Here is a 25,263-nt window from a genome sequence, read left to right as displayed (position 1 = left end):
AAATATCACTGACGTGAAATTTTTCTATGTCGTAAATATCACTGACGTGAAATTTTTCTATGTCGTAAATATCACTGACGTGAAATTTTTCTATATCGAAAAATATCACTGACGTGAAATTTTTCTATATCGAAAAATATCGCTGACGTGAAATTTTTCTATATCGAAAAATATCACTGACGTGAAATTTTTCTATATCGAAAAATATCACTGACGTGAAATTTTTCTATATCGAAAAATATCGCTGACGTGAAATTTTTCTATATCGAAAAATATCGCTGACGTGAAATTTTTCTATATCGAAAAATATCGCTGACGTGAAATTTTTCTATATCGAAAAATATCACTGACGTCAAATTTTTCTATATCGAAAAATATCACTGACGCAAATTTTTCTATATCGAAAAATATCACTGACGCAAATTTTTCTTTATCGAAAAATATCACTGAAGCAACTTTTTCTTTATAAGTATCACTGACTACATATTTAATTCCGAACATATGTTTCCTTATAAAAATATAACTACTTATAATGTTCTTGCTAACCTTTTTCATAATCCCTTTATCACACTTTTTCCAACACTTTCACCACTCACCGTAGTTGTTGTTGTTGTTTGTGTTGCCCACAAAATTAATTAATTTGTAATTTGTCCAATCTTACCTGGGTATGTGAATAAAACATGGAAAAGTTGCTAACGATTACAGGTACGGGTAGAGCTATTGTCAACACACCAGCCAAAGCACATAGGGCACCCACAAACATGCCGGGATAAGTTTTAGGTGCCACATCACCATAGCCCACGGTAGTCATTGTTACAATGGCCCACCACAAACCTAAAGGGATACTTTTAAATTGATTTTCCGGATTATCCTGCAAAAAATGTAAACAAGCAAACAGACAAACAAACGAAACCAAAAAGAGGAAAATAAGAAAACACACACAAACAAACAGACGGACACACACACACAAACAGAAAACAAATATTAACTTTAATACCAAAATTCAACATCGTCGTCTCTCTAATCCTTCGAAGGATATGTTCACTATAACATTACCTGAAGCTTTTCCGCATAATACGCCAGGCTGGCAAAGAACACAATACCCAAAACCAAGAAGAACACCAACAGCGTCAACTCTTTGGCCGAGGCCTTAAATGTGTGTATTAGGATCCGTAAGCCGGGCGAATGACGGGTCAATTTAAACAGACGCATAATCCGTACAATTGAGAAGGCCTCCCACAGACCGGTGTACTCGCCCATCCGTTGCATGACATCTGTGTAGAAACTTAAGGTGGCCACAAAGTCAATAATGTTGACGGGAGATTTAACAAACTGCCACAAATTTGGCGAAACCTGTCGAAAAGAAAAAACACATACACACCCACACACAAACATTAAATAAACACTCAGTAGAGCTCCTCCAAGTACTTACAATGAAACGTATGATGACCTCAAAGAAGAACCACACATTACACACCAATTCCACATAGAAAAATGCCTCATGTGGCTGGCCAAACGATTGATGCCAACCGTGTATGTGGGTATCATCAACACCATTATCATTGCCATGGCCAACGCCGACTCCACCACCGCCGCCGTCAGCGCCACCACCACCTCTATTATCACTAACACCGTCTACATCTGCAGATTGACGACGCGTTCTTTCACCAGCACGTCGTCCTGTCTTTTCCAGGCTAAAGGTGGCTATGGGTGTCACTAGACCCGAACTAAAATTACCATTACCACCACTGTGGGTGCTGGTATAGTTGATGACCTTGAATGTGGGCTGTAGTAATGTGTGGCGTTGGCTATTATGGGAGGCTGTGGCGGCGGTGGATGCATCCATTGTGGGCGGCGGCATATTACTTGTATGCTGAGGTATGGTCGGTATGCTAGTTGATATTTGTTGTTGTTGCTGTTGGCTATTGGTGGGTGTAAAGTCTACGCGAAAACCCGGATGTGTTTTCAGGCAGAAAGATATCACAGAAACGAATATGAAAAATACAGACATACTGGCAACCACCTGCAAGCAATCCGAATGAAACGAAGGCAACAAAATTTGAAAATTATTTTTTGAGTGTCAATACAAGGCAAAAGTAATGTAATAAAACTTTTTAATAATAAATATTTCGAATAGGAAGTAGTAATGACTGAAATTTCTTCCCCAAAAAAATCAGGCAAAAAATGAAAAAGTTTTGATTGAGTTTTTAAACAATAAATCGTATTTAAGATAGATGAGCAGTAATTTTGAGTGGGGTTTATGGGAGGGGGATAAGTATTACTGATGTTGATAAGTTTGGGGATATTTTTGTATAATTTGATAAGTTTTTTTATGAGGCTATTTGTCCAGGAAGTTTTGTGGATTTTAATGATTTTAGGAGAAGTTTTAAAAATCAAAACAGAAAATAAAAATAAAACAAAAAATTATAACAATTATCAAATGATCTAAACTTTTCTATAGAAAAATATAATTTCTGAGAATTGTTCTAAAAATACTATCACTGAAGAAAATAATATCACTGAAGTGAGAAAATTTTCTATAGAAAATACTATCACTGAGGTGACAAAATTGAAAATTTTCGATGGAAAAACTATCACAGAATTAAAAAATTTCGATTTCACTGACGTGAGAAAATTTTCTATAGGAAAACTATCACTGATGTGAAAATCTTCTATAGGAAAAATATCACTGGCGTGAAAATTTACTAGAGGAAAACTATCACTGACGTGAGACAATTTTCTATAGGAAAACTATCACTGCCGTGAGAAAATTGTCTATAGGAAAACTATCACTGAGGTGAGAAAATTTTCTATAGGAAAACTATCACTGGCGTGAGAAAATTTTCTATAGGAAAACTATAACTGACGTGAGAAAATTTTCTATAGGAAAACTATCACTGACGTGAAAATTTTCAATAGGAAAACTATCACTGACTTGAAAATTTTCTTTAGGAAAACTATCACTGATGTGAAATTTTCTTTAGGAAAACTATCACTGATGTGAAATTTTCCTATAGGAAAACTATCACAGATAATAATTTTTCTATATAGAAAAGTATCACCGATGATAATTTTTCTATATAGAAAAATGTCAATATCGCTATTTTTCTATATAGGTAAAATATCACTGTCGATAATTTTTCTATATAGGAAAAATATCACTGACGCAATTTTTTTGTTTTTATATATATTAGAAATATTACTGTCGTTCATTTTTCTATATAAGAAAAATATCACTGTCGCCAATTTTCCTACATGGAAAAATATAACTTTTGCTAATTTTTCTATATAGAAAAAATATCACTGTCATCAAGATTTCTATATAGAAAATTAACACTGTCGTTATTTTTTTACATTTTAAAATTTTAACATACCTTTGCTCCCGTCGAACTTGATGGTTCATCAAATAAAGCCCATATTTTCGGTTTTATACGCTGCCAGCAATTTAAGCGACCCTTATTTATGGAATCCTCGAAACCAAACAAACGGGCCACTTGCTCTTCTGATGGTTTTTCATTATCAATATCTAATTTATCCAATATGGCTAAAGTATTCTGAAAAATAGAATAAATCAAATCACAATACCAAAAATAATTAACGTCCTCTTCCTGCAATTATTTCTAAATACCAACCTGAGTATCTCTGTGTATACTATAGGTGGACCAGCAACAGGGCTCAACTTGATTAGAATCTAAACCCCAAAACTCTAACTCTTCCTCAAACAAAGGACCACAAACATCGGTAGGATAGTGCAGTTTACCAGTTCTGAAAAAAGGTGATAGACGAATTAAAATATTGATCATTTGCGTCTATAGGTCGTTCCCTCTCACCTGTAATAATTTAAAATTTGAGTAAAAACTCCCGGATGCCGATCAAAGAAATATTCATTCAGCACTGGATCGTAATTGGCTAAGGCCTCAGTTAAACGTGATAATCGAGTGGCGGGTATTTTCTTTAGCGTTGCTTTATACGTCTCATACCTAGAGAGAAGGGGAGAGAGAAGAAAACACACATGAAATATAAAATTACGTACAATCTGCATATTTTATTTGCCATTAGTTATAACAAAAAACACAATATTCTGCTAATTCAGCAGAATCCACACACACACACACACATAAAAAATGGAAACTTCTATGCCTGTGTGTGTGAAAATCGACAAAGTTTCAAACATTCAACCATTAAAGCATTCCTCCATATGTTCCTTGTTTCTAAGGTATGTTGTTCCACGCTCTGTGTGTGCTTGGTTATAACTTTCTATTACGGATACGGATATGATAAGGGCAATGTTCAGTCGTCGGTGGGGGCCAATGCAGGGCAAACAAATAGAATACAAACGGCTTGGAAAATGGGAAAAACATCTTTCCGTTGTTTACATAGACATTTTCATTATTTATGAGCGGAAACTTTGGGTCACTATCACGAATGGCAAAAAAGATACGTTGATGCTGCTGTTGATGACGATGGTGGTGATGACGACGAAGATAGCGTATGCACACACAGATGGTTGAACATCAGGGATGGAAGCACTTTAAACAATTCAGGAAAGTATTTTATGGATATAAATTATTTCAAAGAAAAATTTCTGATAAATATTTTCTGTAGGCAGAAGGAAAATATCTTAATGAGCGAGACCTTTTTCATAACTGTAAAAAATTTTAATGATGGATTCCATTTAGAGATCTATTTTTTTAATATTGTGATATTTTTTTATATATAAAAAATATCACTGAAAAATTATCATCAATTAATAGCATCTATATAAAAAAAATGATCATCAGTTATATTTTTTTTCTATATAAAAATTATCATCGGTGATATTTTGCTATACAAAAATCATCATAAGAGGAAAAATGTAAAATTTTTTTCTATAGAAAAATTATCGCCAGTATCATTGATATTTTTCTATACAAAACCTATCACAAGTGATACAATTTTTTCTATGGAAAAACTATCATCAATGTTATTTTCTATAGAAAAACTACCATATGCAATATTTTGCTATAGGAAAAATATAAAATTTTTCTAGGATGATTTTTTCTACATAGAAAAATATATCATCAGTATATCACTGATAATAATTTTTCTATATAGAAAAATATATCATCTACATAGAAAAATATATCACAGATATTTTTTCTATATAGAAAAATTATCATCAGTGATATTTTTAATTTTTCTATATAGAAAAATATCACTGATGACAATTTTTCTATAGAAAAATATCACTGATGACAATTTTTCTATAGAAAAATATCACTGATGATAATTTTTCTACATAGAAAAATATATCACTGATAATAATTTTTCTACATAGAAAAATATATCACTGATAATAATTTTTCTATAGAAAAATATCACTGATGACAATTTTTCTATAGAAAAATATCACTGATGACAATTTTTCTATAGAAAAATATCACTGATGATAATTTTTCTATAGAAAAATATCACTGATGATAATTTTTCTATAGAAAAATATATCACAGATTTTTTTCTCTATATAGAAAAATATCACTGATGATAATTTTTCTATATAGAAAAATATCACTGATGATAATTTTTATATAGAAAAATATCACTGATGATAATTTTTCTATATAGAAAATATCACTGATGACAATTTTTCTATATAGAAAAATATCATCTGATGATAATTTTTCTATATAGAAAAATATCACTGATGATAATTTTTCTATATAGAAAAGTATCACTGATGATAATTTTTCTATATAGAAAAGTATCACTGATGATAATTTTTCTATATATCAATGAAAAATATATCACTGATGACAACTTTTCTATAGAAAAATATCACTGTTGACAATTTTTCTATATATAATTATATTTTAATAGTTTCCTAAATCTTTAACTGTCCATCCCTGATCTGCATACATCCTAGCCTTCATACACACACACACATTGCTTTTATGTGGTGGTCACACAAAAGACATAAAAAGAGACACACACAATAAAAATATGGTACATCCCATTCCCTCCAATATACACTGTAAACAAAATTAAGTTTATTTAAATAATTTTCGCACGTTCACAATTTTTGGCGAAGTGAAGACACATGTGTGCTTTGCTGAAGTGTTTGCAGCTGGACCGAACAGGCAAACAGGCGGACGGACGGAACAGCTTCCTAATTGGAATAATATTTGCTATAAATAAAAAATGACTTTGAATGCTTTCAAGGATCTCGATGTGAATGAGAATGTTGTGTCAGAAACATCTATAAATAAAGATAACTCTTAAGGCAAACATAAAGACAAGAGAACAGCAACAACAACAAAAGAAAGAAAAATGATGGAATGTGAACATAGAAATACTTGTCGTTGTTTTTGTTGTTCTTCTTGTAGTTGCTGTTGCTGGCGGCACCATAATGCAAATGTTTAAATAAAATTTATGAATTCTTAAATTAAATTATGACCAGTCCATTGCAGAAAAAAAGCTAAAAAGCAAAAGAAAAACAAAAACCAAATAACTACTAAGAGGATGAATGCTAAATAAAACGCCATAAGCAAATTCTCGTATAAATAAATTTGTTCTATAGAAAATTTGTGCTTGGAAGAGAAGAGAAATATGAAATTGAATCGTAAAATATGTAAATAAAAAAGTTTTTGATTTTGTTTTACCGAAAATTCTCCAAAACTGTATAAATTTTTAATTTATTTATTTTTATGATATCAAAACCAACAGCAACAACAAATGTGAATGTTATTAAAAATTTGGCCAACATGATTGTGCACACAAGCTGAACAACGACAGCACAACAAAATGCTTTAAGGGTTATTTAAATAATGCTTTGAATTTGAAATATGTTTATTATAATTTGTTTATGGCTTCAGGGGGGAGAATATTTGACCGTTTCGCTTAATGATGCATAACATAATAACACACACAGACACAAATGCACACCCACACTTTGGTTTTTATTTCGATACCTATTGAATTAAATAGAAAACCGGATGGTATAGAAAACCATTGTTATGAATAGGACAGACCACACAATGGCATATCCTGTGGCACACTATAAAAAAAACAAAATCAGTTCAAAAGAGAAAAAGGGATAAGTCACTTTTTTGGTCGTTATGGTGTTGTTATGACGGGCTGTCAACATATTTTTAAATATAACCTAAGGACCTTTCAAGTCTGATAACGGAATCTCCAGGCTCGCTTAAAAAATTGTAGTAATTCCAGGAAGGGATAGCCCTCGAAAAAATATTCTTTAATAAATCCACACCTTGTATAGACCTCGAAAAAATATTCTTTAATAAATCCACGCCTTGTATAGACCTCGAAAAAATATTCTTTAATAAATCCACGCCTTGTATAGACCTCGAAAAAATATTCTTTAATAAATCCACGCCTTGTATAGACCTCGAAAAAATATTCTTTAAAAAATCCACGCCTTGTATAGACCTCGAAAAAATATTCTTTAAAAAATCCACGCCTTGTATAGACCTCGAAAAAATATTCTTTAATAAATCCACACCTTGTATAGACCTCGAAAAAATATTCTTTAATAAATCCACGCCTTGTAAAGACCTCGAAAAAATATTCTTTAATAAATCCACGCCTTGTAAAGACCTCGATAGAATATTCTTTAATAAATCCACGCCTTGTAAAGACCTCGAAAAAATATTCTTTAATAAATCCACGCCTTGTATAGACCTCGAAAAAATATTCTTTAATAAATCCACGCCTTGTAAAGACCTCGAAAAAATATTCTTTAATAAATCCACGCCTTGTAAAGACCTCGAAAAAATATTCTTTAATAAATCCACGCCTTGTATAGACCTCGAAAAAATATTCTTTAATAAATCCACGCCTTGTAAAGACCTCGAAAAAATATTCTTTAATAAATCCACGCCTTGTAAAGACCTCGAAAAAATATTCTTTAATAAATCCACGCCTAATAAATCCATCTATCCGAGTTCCCTGAGAATTTTGTCCAATGTAAGACTATTCCGAATATTGTCTGAAAAATCTCCTGAAATCTCGTTAAGAGTTCTGTTCAAATTCAATTTGCCTTTTTTGGTTGATTTTGATTTTTAATTTTTCTGTGGCCAATTCTTTTTCTCTGGTAAATTTTATTCTCCAGAGCTATACAATAATTATTTTATTTCATTAACCCCACAACCTAAAAATGTTAACTTATTTAATTGAAATTTGTCACGTAAAATCAACCCCTACTAAATAAAAAAAAAGATTTTTAAAATCTATGCCCTTTTCCATTTTCTTGGAAAATCATAGTAAGATTTTCCTTCAACGACGATATATTCCCTTTTATTATTTAAACACATACAAATTGTTTTTTAAACTTTTTCAACTTTCATAATTGGACGACATGGCTGCCATGAAATGGACATGTCAATTGTTTTCGGTGACAATTTTAATCGCAACAGGGATTCACCGAAATGGAAAACTGTCTCTCTCTATGTTTTTATTTTTTAAAAAAGTTTAAGTGTTTTATTAAATGTCAATGTCATTAGAAATTTATAAGTAAACAAATAAATGAAAAACAAACAAATTACAAGAAATTTATTTAGATATTGATTTTTTAACAAAGGTTCGACAAATTTGTGATTAGTGAAATTGAAACAAAATTTAGAATAATTAAATGTTTTCAATTTCAATATACTAAACTAATTATACTTCAAGGAAAATCATCATGGAAACATATTTTTAAGGAGTGGAATTTTGAAAAAATATTTTTAAAGAATATTTTTTCAAGGCCTGCATAGGGTGTGTATTTTTTAAATATATTTTCAAGGCCTGCATAAGGCGTGGATTTTTTTAAAGATTACTTTTTCAAGGTCTACATAAGGTGTTCACGTAGCGAACATGGTATAATAAAGATAGTGAAAGAAAGTGTATAATAAGATGTGAATATATTTTCGTATACAGTCCACTTGAGATAAGAGTTTATTTTGGTTGAATGTTTGTACACAAGAATAAGATCGGATTTTTATATTGCCGCATGTTGTATGTTTGGGTGAGATTACGGGCAGTAATCTTCACTACAGACTAATAAGCATGTGTAGCGTGCTTGCCACATGAGAGATAAATAATTGTGTGTGTCCACTCCATGTGTTATGGTAGATGCACTCCCTCTCTCTCTCTCTTTTACACATTAGCCTAAAATTTGTAATATTTAACTCTAAAGGATCAATTTTTATTCGAATAAATTAGTGTGTAGATGCAAGACGTGCTTTCACTCCGCGGATAATATCCGCGTAAACTAGATATCAGATCCCTCGTTTTGCATAAATTGTGGATTTTTTTAACAATATTTTTCAAGCACCAACACAAGGCGTGGATTTTTTAAAGAATATTTCTTCAAGGACCAAAACAGGGCGTGGATTTTTTTAAAGAATATTTCTTCAAGGACCAAAACAGGGCGTGGATTTTTTTAAAGAATATTTCTTCAAGGACCAAAACAGGGCGTGGATTTTTTTAAAGAATATTTTTTTAAATACCTATAGACTATCAATCGGGGATTTTTTCAAGAATATTTTTCCGAGAATGCCAAACGATGATTAATTTTTATTATATATAATTAAAGGGATTTAGGATTTTCAGGAATATTTTTGAAAAGCTTTTATTTTTAAGAAAATTCTTGAAAATGTTAAAGAATATTCACTCACTAAAAGAGAGCAGATTATTATTTAAGGAATATTTTTTTCGAGGCCTAATACAAGGAAGGCGTGAATTTTTCAAATAATACTTTACATGGGCCAGCGAATATTCGTTTTTAATATTAATTTTTCAAGGAACTGCGAAGCCTGGGTTTTTTAAATATAATTTTTAAGGACCAGCAAAACTAGTTTTTTTCAAATAATGTTTCAAGGACCTGCATTGCTCGGTTTTATAAGTATTTTTTCAAGGACCAGCCAATCGTAATTTTTTTATACAACAATTTGTCAATGACCAGCTAAGAGTGATTTTTATAATAATATTTTTTCAAGGACCAACCGTTAAGTGTTAATTTTTATTTAAGGATTATTTTTTCAACGCTCAACAGAGAATTGCAATTTTTAAGGATAATTTTTCAACACTCAACAGTGGAGTATAATTTTAAGGGAGTTTAATTTTTAAGGATTTTTTTTTACCACTCAACAGGGGTGTACAATTTTGAGGGGTTTTTTAATATCTAACAGAATCGTGGATTTTTGAGGGAGTACTTTTTAAGGATCAATACAATCGAGGATATATTTCTAAAGACATAATCTTAAAGGTAGGATGTTTTAAGGAATATTATTTCAACACTCAACAGAAGTGTCATTTTTTAAGGATTAGTTTTTTCAACACCCAACAGAAGCGTGAATTCTTTAAGGACATTTTTCAATGACTCTTCGAATGTGGATTATTTTAAAAAATGTTAAAAAGAGTCATTTTTTTTTAAAGAATATATGGCAAGGATTCTTCGGGCATGAATTATATTTTTTCAAGATATCTTCAAGAGTGGAATAATTTAATGTAAAGCAGCTTGTGACCTATTTAGATATTATCACCCGTTTTATTGGCGTGGGGCCCGTTTCATTGAAGCCCAACGTGGAGCTCATTACATTGACGTCCACCACGGAGCCCGTTTCAAATGAATATTAATTTAAAGATCTGTAAAAGAGTGGATTTTTTTAAAGAATATTTTGAAAAGGATTCTTCGAGCATGAATTAGTTTAGGATTATTTCTTTAAGGATATTTCGAGTTTGAATTATGTTAAGCATATTTGATAAAAGCCTTCTAATGAGCTTGTTTTTTTAAGAATATTTTTTAGACTTATTAAAGCGCTGATTATTTTATGGGAATTTTTACAAGGACTCTTCAAGGGTGGATTTTTTTTTAAAGAAATTGTTCAGGACTCTTCGAGCGAAAATTATTTTAAGAATATTTTTGAAGACCCTTAGGACAATTCGACATTTTAATGATAAAACGAGGACTTTTTTAAAAATTCATTTGAAGCTTAAAATATTTGACGAATTAATTTAAATGCTAAATTATTGATTAAAAATACTGAAACATTTTTACCAAAGCACGGATATTTAAAAACAATTTTTTTTTTACAAAAATATTTTTCAAGGATTATCAAAACCTTGATCTTAAAACAAATTATTCAAAAAATTACGGATGAACTAATTTAAAAAAAATGCAAAATACTGAATTTTTGATTAAAAGTACTCCAACGTTTTGACCAAAGCATGAGTCTTTAACAAATGTTTTCAGGAACCACCTAAAGCCAGGCTAAAAATATTTTTTCTGGAACTATCAAAGCTTGATTTTTTAACTATTACCACTTTTCTAAGTATAATTCTGTATTTCTATTTATTACCTCTTTTTCCCTCAGTGCATCCCTGAACATATATGTTTTCGTTCGTTCCTTCCTTCGTTTACTTTTAACATATCTGCACAACGGATGCACCGTTGCAAATGAACGGATGCTATGTGGACATACAATGTATCCAAATTCATTGCTCGACAACAACAACAACAAAAAAGTTTATTTTAAAATTGGGTTGTTTTTGTCGTTATTTCACTGGAATTATTCACTGATGCTAATACGACGCCGCCCCAGCAACCAAGAACAGCAGCATGGAGTAGGTGGAGGAAATGCCATAAAAACCAAACTTTTTTTCTGCTGCTTTAATGCCGCTGCAGCAATAAAACCAAACCATTGGCGGGGGATTTACATTGATGGGCAATAATAAATCGATTCGCTCTTTCGTTAATTTAATTTAGTCCAACATTTATTGACAATCAGCGAAAATAAACGAGACGATACGAAGCGGAAGCAGAGAGAAGGGTAGAGAAAAAATTGGCAATTTAAAATATTAAGACTGCTTGTCAACGGGCACATTTACGGGCAATCATAAAAAGCAAACAGCCAGACAGACATTATATTCTCAGTTAATAAAAAAACAAAAACAAAACTGTTAAAATTATCGAATTACATCTGAACGAGTGTGGACGTATGTATGTTTGTGTGGCACATTTAAATGTGAAGCTTTAAAGGGCTTATTTTTTATCAATTCCAAAAAAGCAAGGCAAAAATAAGAAATCGGAAAAGGAACTGAATACGTTTGAAATTCACACATAAGGGGAGAGATATGCCCATCTTTGCGTGTGCGAGAATGTGCGTGTTTACGTGTATGGGCCCATTAAATTTTATCGCTTATCATGAAGTCGTGTGTCTGTCGCTGTCCTTGCCTTCTCGTTGTCTTTATAATGATAAGGCAAGGCAGGCGGCTTGGCGTATACTTATTATGAATACATTTTTTCCTTATGCCTGAATGCCTGCCTGGCCTGCCAGCATACACATTTTCTCACAAACATATTTAAACATTTAACAGGCTTACATTTCCTGAACCATTTCCTCTCAAAAAAGAGACTCACACACACACATAACAATATACTTAAATATAAACTCACACTCAGGCCTACTTAAGCCTCTTTTGGACTGTATTCCAAATCCCGCTCTCATTTTGTGGGCTATGTTGCGGATCAAAGAAATTATTTTGTCATTTGAAATATTTAAATGAAACATTTTACAATTCACTGCAAATAAATCATAGATTAAATTCAAATAGTTTTTGTTGTTGTTGGCATTAAAAATTATCCCTTTGCAAATCAACCGCATCAACATCGCCATCAGGCAATATTGAGGCAAATGCTGTTTTGGCAATTTACCACACACACATAGCTAACCTTTTGTTAAGTCAAAAATCCTCACCTCAACGATAATCTTTTTGCCAAAATTACGTACTAATACACATTTAAATATTTACACACACACATTCACATGAACATCAGCAAAGTAAATTGTTTAAATATTGTTTGTGGGGGAATTTGCATGCCTTAAAATGCTGTATTTATACACAGGGTATTATTCTGGTAGGGTAATGGAATTTTTTGGCAAGCTATCTTCTTTGAAAACTTTTACAAAGGAAAGACTATTTTGGGCCTGCAGGGCATTTAATTAAAGGTTGTAGGAAAAGTGGAAATTATTGTACATGATGATTGCCATACTCCGCATATAGAGGTAAGTTAGACATCATTAGACACAATATAAATATAAGCAAATGATAAACAAAATTAAAAAAGTCGTTAAGTTCAGATAAGTTAGTAAAATACCTAAAATAGGTCGGTACCTTTGGAAATGGCATATATCAAGGCCAGGCTGGAAAATTCGGTCTTTCAACATACCTATGCTATGGATATGATCGTAACATATATTGAAAATTATTTTTGCGGAAAAGCCCAAAATGTCAATTTACAGCCACATCCTTGGAAAATGCTCAATAAATAGGACGGGACCTGTATATGGAGTTTATGTCAGAACATTCTTTTCACCCTGTAACAACCTGGTATGCCAAACTACAGCCACTTCGTTGGAAAATGCCGCGAATACCATCAATGTAATGCAAATGGATCGGAAACTGCATATGGCTATGGTTCAATACGAAAATTTGCAAAAAAGACTTTTCTATGCATACGTCCCTGGAGGGTATACCGAACGTGGGACCAATGTTGATTACATTGTGTAGGAATTACCGAACATTTGAAGTTATCATTATATGAGGTGTTATATCAAGTTGAGGACCGATATAGCTCAATTTCGAACCTAACATTTTGCGTCGCAATACCTTTCTTAACGCTAAATATTAAAAATATCGGTAATCGGTATGTAATGATACATAGGGGGCCTAAATATGGGCCGATATACTTCCTTCTCGAACCTGACATTCTAGTTTTTTATCTCAGGTAAAATGAGATGACTTAAACGACTAAATCGTTTTAGAATTCCATACTTTTTATAGGGTATAAACTGAAAATTTCATGTACAGAATATATCCCGTACTATAGAGGAATGCGACTATAAGGGCACAATCCCAAAACGCGAAACTAATTAGTTAACTATTTTACTGAAAAAAGGGCGTGATATGGGGACTACCCCCAAAAGGTAACAAATGCTAATAATTTACAACGACTTCGGTTGAAAAACACGCTCAAGAACACCAAAATACTTATACTAGAACTAAATTAAACCGAATTCGGTGGAAAAATTCACTCAGAATCCCCCCAAAATTGGGGGTACCCTTATATGTGAGCTACCTGAAAAATATAAGAAAAATATAATATAAGAATCCAATGTACCAAATTGCAGCTACTTCGGTTGAAAAGCACGCTCAAGAATCCCAAAATATCGAACATTGGGGATAACCTTATATGGGGATTTCCCGAAAAAATTGACCTAGAGATTTGGTAGCGAATTTTCACCAAATTGGTCGGAAAACCCTAGAAATACTTAAAATTGGGGGTACCGTTATATGGAGGCTCCCAGAAAAAGTTGACCTATATTTATAACGTTGCAGAAAGTTCAAAGAACGTGTTGCCTAGGAATATGTGGAGCAATGCGTACAACAATGCGTATATACGTCCAATAGACATCCACATAAAATATGAAGCGGCGGTTGCAGCTTTAAGTCTTAAAGCAATGGACGAGGGGATAGACACCGGACACAACACATCACATAAAAACATTTTACAGGCAACAAATGAGTCGACTTTCAATATCTTTGATTCAGACCGTATACCTGAAACGAGAGTAGTGACACGGTGCGAAACTATAATACCAGATAGAGAACAATGGAATAGCGGAACACTAGTTCAGGTGCCGCCTGGTAACTACACGGATGGCTCTCGACTAGGAAGAAAAACTGGCTAGGACTTTTTATCGAAGAACCGGCTACCGAAATTTCTCTTCGTCTTACAAATCACAGCACGATCCTACACGCGGATGTTCAAGCTATAACAGAGTATCTTAACTGGTTAATTTCAAACCAAAGACAAAATACAGTAAATATTATTACGGACAGCAAGTAAGCTATAAAGGCAATATCTTCCAGAATAGTTAAATCCAAAACTGTACTGGAATGTATAAATACCATTAATGATTTCTCACAACACGTACGAATTATATGGGCACCCGGTCACCAAGGAATCATAGGCAACGAGACAAAACAATTTGGGATAATGAGGGGACAGGAAAAATCACCAAAATCTTATGGGGCGACCCAAGTGAAGACAAAACTAAGTAAATCCTAACGCTAAACAAAAAAAAATAAGCCGACTGACGGGTGTACTGACGGGACACCTCGGCCTGAAGGCACATCTACTCAAGATTGGATGCGAAGGAAGTAACGGGTGCAGAGCGTGTGGGGAAGACAGTAAAAGGTTGGAACATTTCCTATGCCATTGGCCATCATTTACATGCCTTCGGAGACAATTCTTGGGAAATGACACACTTCACGGACTAAGCGATCTGAGGGGGTGTGAAGGGAAAAGACTGAAGGAGTTCGCAAAAAACACGAAATTCATAGGGAATCAAACCTAAATGTTTTTTTTTATAATATACACTTTCACTAATTCTTGATTTGTACTTTCTCCGCACATCTAGAGCGCACAACAGGCCTCATATGGCTTAATTGTATGTCCTTCTCATGTTGGACATGTGGTGGTATAATCCACCCCTCTTTTCACCCTAACCTAACCTATTTTTAAGTTATAGTGTAGGGAATTGTTATAAAAAATAAGAAAATACCTATTACTAATGCAGAATATTGTGCCATCTGTGGAACAGACTTTAAATTAAACAGGAAACGCTCCTCACGACCCATAAATCATGTACATATAGTTTGGTCAGAAAAACTCCTCGCGCCTTATAGATCATGCACATAAAGTTTGGTCGAAATCGAAGCAGTACACGTAATTTTTATATATATAAGAGATAGCATAAGTTGATTTTCGGGATAACACTAAAATCATATACAACGAAAATATATTATCTAGGCCGGTATTAGGAGGCCGGTAACCACTATCCTGTCTTCTCTGAAAACCTGGCATGCATCAGCTGCAAGATTTTGATATGGTGGATCCTGTTCAATTTATAATAAATTTCGGAAACATTTGGTCCCAATCGGATCCTATAAAAATGAATATTTATATAGATCGTCGGCAAAAAACAACTGTATTTTTGTATGAAAACACGAATTACATTCTTACAAAGAGAACTAAATGATTTCGTTATGTAAAAGAACGAATGGTATTTTTATATAGAAGACAACACATTCTCCTTATGTAGAAGACCATAGTGTCCTCCGGTCCTCTAAATGTTTTTTTATATATAGCAGACAAAATGGTATTCTTGTATAAAAAACCAAATCACCATTTATAGACGACCAAATGATCCACTTATATAGAGGACCAAATATTCATCTCGAGCGTATAATTAATATTTTGTCTTGTCATTTGAATAGAATAATTATCATACGCCAGGATGGTTAATGCACACAGCCAGATGAAATGCAATGAAATTGATACGGGAAGTTGGGTTTAATGACATTGCTCTCAATCTCACATTTTGCCTTTAATGAATTTTAATTGTAACATTAATATGAGTTATGGTAACTATTAATAAAATGTTTGTGGTATAATTCAAATTGTGATCTTAAATTAAATGAAGACCACTTGGCCTTATATTAATGAAAATCATTTGGAAGACCACATATTCTTCCAATTGTCCTCCGATCCGCTTAGACGACTAAATGGTCTTCTCATATACAAAACAAAATGGCCATTTATAGACGATCAATTGCTCCAATTTGATCCATATTTTGCCTCCAATGAAATTTTATTATGATAATAAATGTTGTAGCATATTTTCCAAATCCTTGTGAAATCTGGACCTCTATTGATTTACATAATTTGGTCTTTGATGGAAGGACATTTGAATGTAAATATTCATTTTTTTTTTGTAGAAAAGTAGAATTAATATGAAAGGAGTATTTTTCTTTCAGAAAAATATAAGAAAATCTTTATATATAAATTCCTATTTCAAAAATTGCTTTCTTTTTTCCTCTTTAATGTGCGACGACCCTTTGAATTAGCCATTAACTTAATAACTTCCCCAAAAAACCCCAAATTCAAATTAAAAAAATATTTCCTTTCAACTGACAGCCATTAAAATTAAGAAGCTATTTCATCACATTTTTCTATTACGATCCCGATGAAAAAAAAATTAAATTTAAAATCCCTTTTTTATTTCAATAATTCCTTTTGTATGCCACTCTTAATCACTAACATTCATAAAAGAGAATCCCTGTTGCTCTACCATTACAAAGCTATGAAACAAAGTATATTTTACATTCAGATTCACCTTTTACTAGATGGAAATCAATAACCATGGTTTCATCCATGCTTTTGGGGGATTTTAACAATTCAATTTGTTACACTTTTTTGTGGGGGAGCGGTGTTTTTGATTACAAACATTTGCTGCTATGCTATTCTATTATATATTTCTAGCTCTAAAAATATATAATAAAATCTCAAAACATTTTGGGCATAATAATAAAATAACCTTCGTTATGTTTCTTTAAGTCTGCTTTTAGTGGGACTAAATTATTCAAGACACCTGTGGCCGTAGTGGATACATATACATATTTATATATAAAATTCCTTGCTGTCTCTCTTGGCTGTTTACCTTTCTACCATGAATTTCTTCTCTTTAAGGTTAAATGCCAACACACACACAATAAACATGGAAATATACTCAGGTATATCTACATATAAACATAACTAACTGGCAGCGTAGAACCCTCAAACACACACACACAGTGTTACATGACTTTCGGTTTATATTCCTTCTCGTTTATTGTTTACAAATTCTCAACAATTCCTGGTTTATTTCGGTTTTGTTTGTTCTTCTTTTTCTTCTCGGTTATGCAGCTTAGCAAGATAACATGGCAAAGTGTGTTCTGTTGCTTGCTCTCGCTGTAGTCACCTTCACTTTTCGGAGAAAATAAATGAATAATCATCTGTCATGTTCTGTGTGATATGTATAATATGTATGTACTATTACGTACGTACATACATACGTAAATGTTATGATTAATGTTGAAAATCACATTCCGTTTTCCCTTTTGTTGTTTTGGTTTTTTTCTGTTCTGTTCTTTTCCTTGCCTGCCATCCAGTGCGTATAATTAATATTTTGTGTCTTGGCATTTGAATGGAATAATCATCATACGCCATGGTGGTGAATGCAATGCACCCAGCAAATGATATGCCATGAAATTGATATGGAATGTTGGGGTTTAATGGCATTTTTCTACTCTCTTTATTTGCCTGGCCTTTAATGATTATTAATTATGAAATTAATATGGGCTATGGTAAATAATAATTGAATTTTGTTGCGTTATCATATCCGGACTATTAAGGCAAGATGAGGTTGTTGCCTTTTTTGGGATCTCAACATAGATGGGGGTTTAATAAGGTTTAGTACTTTTTTGCCGTTGTAATTCGTTGTTTTATAAAATAGACGAAAATATGATCGTAGGAAAAAATTATAAAAATGGAAAATTATAAAAAAACAGTGACCGGTTATTTCCGCCATCTAGTGTTATGTTGGTTTATTAAATAATATCTGAATACATAAGCACCCGTAAATATTTACGAGTAACTCCCACATCCGAGTACATACGGCAATATAATTGATATAAATTTAAAGGTCAACCTCTCCTCTTGTATATATTATCATATTCTCGGGTCTATGTCCTCCACGGGTAAATATATACGCCATAGAAAACTAATTTTGTAATTTTTCACACAAAAGTCAGAGTCGCGATGTTTGGGCCATAATTGCGGCCTCTCGAGCTACCAGAAAAAACAACAAAAATAAAGTTTTTGGTCCATTTCATCCCCTAAATATTAGCAGATCTTTTCCAAAAAAAAAAAAAAAATATATATATATATATATATATTTCCAATAGGGGTCTTCATTGGCCAGAACCCATCCTACATGCAAAATTTCGTGAAGATTGGTCCATAACTGTGGCCTGTATCGTGTTTACAAATTATAATGGACAGACGGACGGACGGACGGACACACATGTCTAGATCGACTCAGCTAGTCGAGATTTGACAATCGGTATACTTAAAGGTGGGTCTAGGACCAATATTTCGCGGCGTTACAAACTCTTGGGGCTTGGGTAGGGTATAAAATCATAAAAAATACACACAAAGTGAGATGAAATTAAATTAGCACAGGCCTTTCAATTATAGATCCTAATATAAATATGGGCCATTATATTTTATATTCTCAACTTATAGATATATATTAGATGTACCAATCGATTTCTAACACTTCAAAATACACCTCGTAGACTCCATCCTCTATATTGTTGACCAAAATAAAATTCTATATTGATATATTGATTTAATCATCTACGTCTGTTGAATTTGTGATAGAAACAGGGGATAGGGAACCCCGTTCAAATTAACATACACTATTTTGAAGACTTGGACATAACCATTGAATTTGATGTTGTTTTTGTAACTGCAGAAAATTTCTTTTTTAACGGCGTGCATGATTTCAGATCATTGTAGTATACGAAATCCAAATTCCAACGGGATTAGAAAGAGATTATTACCATCGTACAAAAGTTAATAGAATGGAGGACCTATGATTTTTTTTACAAAATCACCTATTTTTAAGCAATATGAGGGTATCAGAAGTAAATCGATGTGGTGATGGTTATGGTAATCTAACAGCTGTTTTATTTTCGAAGAATTTTTTTTGAGAGGATTCATTTCATAACTCATCCTTTTCTTTAATAAATCCTCGGCTTCATGGACCTTACAATAATTTTCTTTAATAACTCAACGCCTTGATGGACCTTAAAATAATTTTCTTTAATAAATCTACGCATTAATGGGCCCCATAATAGCGATTTATCCTAGTTAATTATCCCATGTACTTCTAGAGCAATATGTGCAAATTTTTTGTGGTATTTCAACCAATGTGCCTGAAATTTTAATATTCCGAATTATGGTTGGATATAATCAATTCTTCGCAAACACTCCAACCAAAGTAGCTGTAATTTGGCATTCCCGATTATTGGTTGAAAAAATCTTCTTTGCAAAAAGTCAGCATAAGTCCACGTTTCGCTATATCCCTCATATAAAGGTCTCGCTCTCACTTAAGGTATTTTGATGGCCCTATGTACATTTTCAAAGCCAAGTGGCTGTACGAGATTTCTTCGCAGAGCATAGACTTATTTAAGTGGTATATTGGTGGGTAAAATCTTATTCAAAGTTACCTCCTCATTTTCGGAATATTGACCTGATTTGTATTAGTTTGGTATTTGGTGCAGGATAAAAATTTCGACCGACCGTATATAACGACCCCTCTTAAAATTACAATTTTGACCCAGAACATTTCGTCTTCTTCAATGGATGATGATCTCTATGTCTTCTATACATAAAAAAAATCTGGTTCTCCTTAGGAGAATTATTTTTATTTTCTATAGAAGAATATATTTAGTCCTTCATAGAAGATGGCCATATGGACATCTCCATAAGTCTGATTTTCAATACAAATTTGACCTCTGATTTTTTGTAGAAACACCACAGTTTAAGTGGACCTTGAGCCATTTATTGACCTCTAAACTCCTATAGAAGAAAACACAACATTTAGCATTTCATTCGAGAAGACCTTTAATCGCCTTACGAATAAAACGTGTTTTCCTATATATCCTACTACGAAAGAAGAATATCCTCTAGAAAAGACAAATTTCCTATAGAAGAATACCCTTTGGCCTATTGGTCTTTTATAGAATAGGACCTATTGGCATTCCATACAAAATTACCTCATTTATTTTATAGAAGAATCCACCCGGGGGGATCGTTTGGTATACAGCAAAAGAATTCCATTTAATATTCTATTAAAGACCTTTTATAGTTCTATAGAAGTAAACATTTTGGTGTTCTATAGAAATATACCTTTGGTTATCTATAGATGGAGAACCTGGAATTCTAATCAAAGAGAAAATTTGGCTTTCTATAGCAGAAAACCACTGGTATTTTATTTAAAAGAATATGTGATATTTCATAGAAGAAGAACTCTGGATTTCTGGAGAGAAGACTTTTGGTGTTTTTTACAATAAGACCTCTGATTTTTTATATAAAGATACCTCTATTCTTCTATAGATGGAGAACCCTGAAATTCTGTAGAAGAAGACTTCTGATTTTCTATAAAAGGAAACTTGTGGCCTTCTATAAAGGCAAACCACTGTTATATAATAGAAGAGAATATATGGTAGAAGAAAAAGTCTTCTTGAGAGAAGACTTCTGGTGTCCTAAGGTCTTTGGCTTCCCATATAAAAAAGATCTCTGTATTCTATAGAAGAAAATTCTGACCTTAATTAGAAGAGATCCTCGAGTATTCTACAGAAGAACTGATCATCTAAAAAAATATCTTTAGTCATCTATAGAAGATCTCTAGCCATCGTTAGAACAAGACATCTGGTATGCTACAGAAGAAGGCAACTGATCGCCTAAAGAAGACCTCTAGTCATCTATAGAAAAATACCTCTGTTCAACTTTAGAACAAGACATTTGGATTTATATAGAACATTACTTTTGGTTTTGTATAAGGAGACGGTGCTTTCAAAAGCGATTTCTGGTCTTCCATAGAATCCGACTACTGGTCTTCTGCAGGATATCACATTTAAGCTTCTATAGGAAAATATTTTTATACAAGAAACCCAACCACTATCGAATAAGACCTCTGATATTTTAAAAAAAAGAAAGCTTATTTTTTATAAAGAAAACTTCTAGTCTTTCATAGAATAAAATTTGTGGTCTTCTACAAGAAGACTCTACTCTTCTTCTGCAAAAAGGATTATCCCTTTCTAGAAGAATAACACATCTGATGCCCTATATAAGAATTCCTCTAGTCTCCCATAAAAGAATCCCCTTTGTATAATATGGAAAAACCTTGGGTACATAGAAGAAGAGAAGACACCTATTTAGAAGACTTGTGATTGTCTATAAAAGACTTCTAGTCTCCTAGTTAGAAGACCTCTGTCCTTTTATACATTACTGGCAGACTATATGAACAACCCCATTTTGTAAATTTGGTGGTCTTCCATCCCCACTTCCCCTTCCCCCAACTATTGATTATCCCAATTTATTTTGAAATTCATCAAATAAACGATATCATCAATTTCGTGTCAATCAAAGCAATTTCCAAGTTTCTGTTTTTTTTTCTTTTTGTTATTGCAGAAAATCCAGAAAATTTTGCTGACTTCTTGTTTGCTTCGCAAATACCAACAACAACAACAACATCAACCACGAATTGCTACAGTAAAAATAACTTAGACCAGCAACTTAATTATTTATGTTGTTCTGCAGCGAAGATAGATGATGAAGTTAAGGCACGCAACAGCAGTAGCAACAGCAACAGCAAACCAAAAAAAAGTAAGCAAACAACCAAAGATTGAAGTAGAACAACAACAACTACTGCTACAACACATTTGCTATATAATCTTATGCGCAATTTCTATATATTCTGTTAATTACATTCCGTATCGGAAGGAAATACTTTGCTAAGATGATAGCCAGAAATCCACAAAAACAAAAAGAAAAAAAAGCATCAACGAATCGAAAAGAAAGAAAATGAGTGAAAAAAAGAAGGAAGACGAGAAGGAGGAAGGAAACACATATTGTTCAGTTTTAATTCAGACCATTGGTTGTTCGCTGATGTGGAAATCATTAAAGCGAACGAACGTACGAACCAACAAACGTAAAGTATGGAGGAGGACTGACAGGAACTGTGTTGCATGAATGAAAGAATCCGGCATATCAAAATCGCATTGTACACATGTGTGTGTAACTGGCAAACAAGCCATCCAGCCACCCAGCCAGCCTATGTCTACCCCGTATATATTTGTAGGCTATGGCAGCAAGTATAGTCGTTACAAATGGCGGGCCATGCTACCAGATACTTATACACTGTTACATCATGTGGAATAACTCCTTCGAGAATTGTCATTTGCTGTGTTTTTTTTATATATCAGTGGTTTTTCAAATGTACAGATGTGGAGATGGAAACAGCGGGACCAGAGTGCGGGGGAGGGCTGCTATGATAAAACAACAGCAGAAATCCAAAAAACTAGTCAAAAGGAAATGCCTTAAAATCCAAACGGAAAAGCCTCAAATGCATTACAAGCAAGAGAAGAGCATAGAGGAGAAGAGTGTAAGGAGGGTGAGAGAGAGACTGAGCAGGGGAAGGACGGAAGGTAATACTGAATATTATAAAGCCGGCATCATCTCGCTTTGTTGTTCTTTGTGTTGTGCTGTGTTGTATTGTTATTATTTTTGTTTTCCATATATGTTTGCACATACATGCACACGCACACATACATTCATATAAAAATCATTGTTGTGTAAAATAAGCCTTTTCTTGTTATGTAATGACATATTGTTCTCGTATAATTTGGAAGGACACAGTGGCTTAACTTGTTTCCCAGTTACCAAAATAAAAAAAAAAATAATTGTCGTAGTCAAATGAGAACATTGAGGCCAGAATAAGTCAAGATTAATTAAATAAGATAAGATCGTTGGCATGATTTGGAAATACAGTTGCAACTTGATTATGGGTAACGAATGGGGATCGGAGGCAGTACAAATAATCGAATTACATTATTAAAAACTATTGAAGTGGTTTTTTAATATTGAAACATACTAATATTAGTGGAATTCGAAGTCCTGAATAAAATACTAAAAGCCCTTCAAACCATCAATATTTTGTTCAACAAAATATTTTTTTTACAACTTTTTTTCTAAAGAAAAAATAAGCCAATGAACCTGAGCAATACTTTTACCCCAGATATCGGGAAACTGAGATTATTTTCTGTATCAATTCAGCACACGAAACTCAAAGTCATTTTCGTTAGAAAATAAATCAGCCCGGAAAAATAAGATATTTGTTTCTTTAGAAAAATCCAGTCCTATGGAACCAACTGAATAACTAAGTGAACCTTAAGAATTTATATTGAAAACTAGTGAGCGGAGCAGTATAGTCGGACGGAGCCGGCCATACGATACCCTGCACAACTATCAGGGAACTCTAACTCTCTGCGGATGTTTATTTCGAGCCCGGGGCAATTTTTCGTGATATTGCACCCTCTTGCACGATTAGAGGTCAACAGTAGCTCTTTCTTACACCTACATATTTCCGAATATTACTAATATTCAGTACAGCCCTTCTAATTACTTGTCCAGATTCCCTTCACCGTGGGTTGTGTGGTGATGTTCGGCTTATAATTGTGGCGACTCGAAGAAACACAAACAAATTAACTTCATCCCAAAATTATATATGATCATCACCGAAAATTATAGGCGGTGTCCTTGACCACAACTGGAACCTCATGCAAAATGTCAAAGCGATTAGCGTTATATCCGCTCTCTAGTGTGGTAATGGGTTACTAAATAATATCTGGATACGTAAGCACCTGTATATATTTAAGTGTAACTCCCACATCCGAGTACATAGGACAACATAATTGGTATCAATTTAAAAGTCAACTAATCCTCCTGGATATACTGTCTCGGAGTAAATATATACGTCAGGAGTAAATATATACGACATAGAACACAAATGCTGTAATTTTACAGCAAGTCAGAGTCCATTTGACCCGCTAAATATTGACCGATCTTTATCACAAAAAGACATGATTATTCTTTGGTGCGATGCTCGGGGAGTAATTGCGACCTCTGGAGCATGTAAACCTCAAATTATGTAGGTAATATCAACCCTCAAGTAAGAAATTTTTTTGCAGAAACATTTTCTCTTTCTAGACGTAATTTTTTTCTAATTTCATCTAAAGAATGAAGCTATACTTCCATTTCGAAAAGGGTTGATGTTCAGGTTTTTATCAACAAGTCAAAAAGTCACAATAGTTCCATGTTTTATTACAGATCCTTTTTTTCAATTTCATGGTTGCTGATTGCTGATTGATTGGATTGCTGATTGGATCCTTAAAATGAATAAAAATGATCTTGAATTTCATCGACAATTCATCTTGACTAATGAGATTCATTTTCACCTTGCTATATACGTCAATAAGAACATTTTCGATATCTGGGGCTTGGAAAACATAATTCATTGAGCTTCATGTCAAATGGTTCCAGGATGTGGTATCACTCGAAGTGGTGATCACAGTTGGTTACAGATATATTGTGATCTAACACCTGACGAATTCTTCACCAGGATCTACACCAACAGCGCATAGTCTACAACACCACAAAGAATTCGTAAGGCTATAGAGGACATAGGCAGTCATTTTGCGATTTGTTTATTCAAAATGTCATGAATTTGGCTGATATTGGTTTTCATTATTTACCTCTTCTCTGTTATGACA

General features: G+C 33.1%; 1 protein-coding gene across 1 annotated transcript in view; it reads right to left on the bottom strand.

The window, feature by feature from the left end:
- The window catches only part of LOC133331034 (potassium voltage-gated channel protein Shaw), a 59,750-nt gene that overhangs the window by 6,062 nt on the left and 28,425 nt on the right, over window positions 1-25,263 (bottom strand). Inside the window, exons 2-8 of the mRNA XM_061539436.1 lie at window positions 3,831-3,980; window positions 3,633-3,765; window positions 3,375-3,554; window positions 1,615-2,023; window positions 1,433-1,581; window positions 1,057-1,353; window positions 662-871 (exon numbers count right to left, since the gene is read on the bottom strand). Coding sequence (XP_061395420.1) covers window positions 662-871; window positions 1,057-1,353; window positions 1,433-1,581; window positions 1,615-2,023; window positions 3,375-3,554; window positions 3,633-3,765; window positions 3,831-3,980 — 1,528 coding nt within the window. The remainder of the gene's footprint in view (window positions 1-661; window positions 872-1,056; window positions 1,354-1,432; window positions 1,582-1,614; window positions 2,024-3,374; window positions 3,555-3,632; window positions 3,766-3,830; window positions 3,981-25,263) is intronic.

This window comes from Musca vetustissima, unplaced genomic scaffold (assembly GCF_032173495.1).
Source record: "Musca vetustissima isolate MV318-11 ecotype Yass unplaced genomic scaffold, APGP_CSIRO_Mvet_v1 utg12485, whole genome shotgun sequence".
NCBI classification, from domain to species: domain Eukaryota; kingdom Metazoa; phylum Arthropoda; class Insecta; order Diptera; family Muscidae; genus Musca; species Musca vetustissima.
The sequence above is the reverse complement of the archived record's forward strand: the minus strand, read 5'-3'. Positions and strand labels throughout refer to the sequence as shown.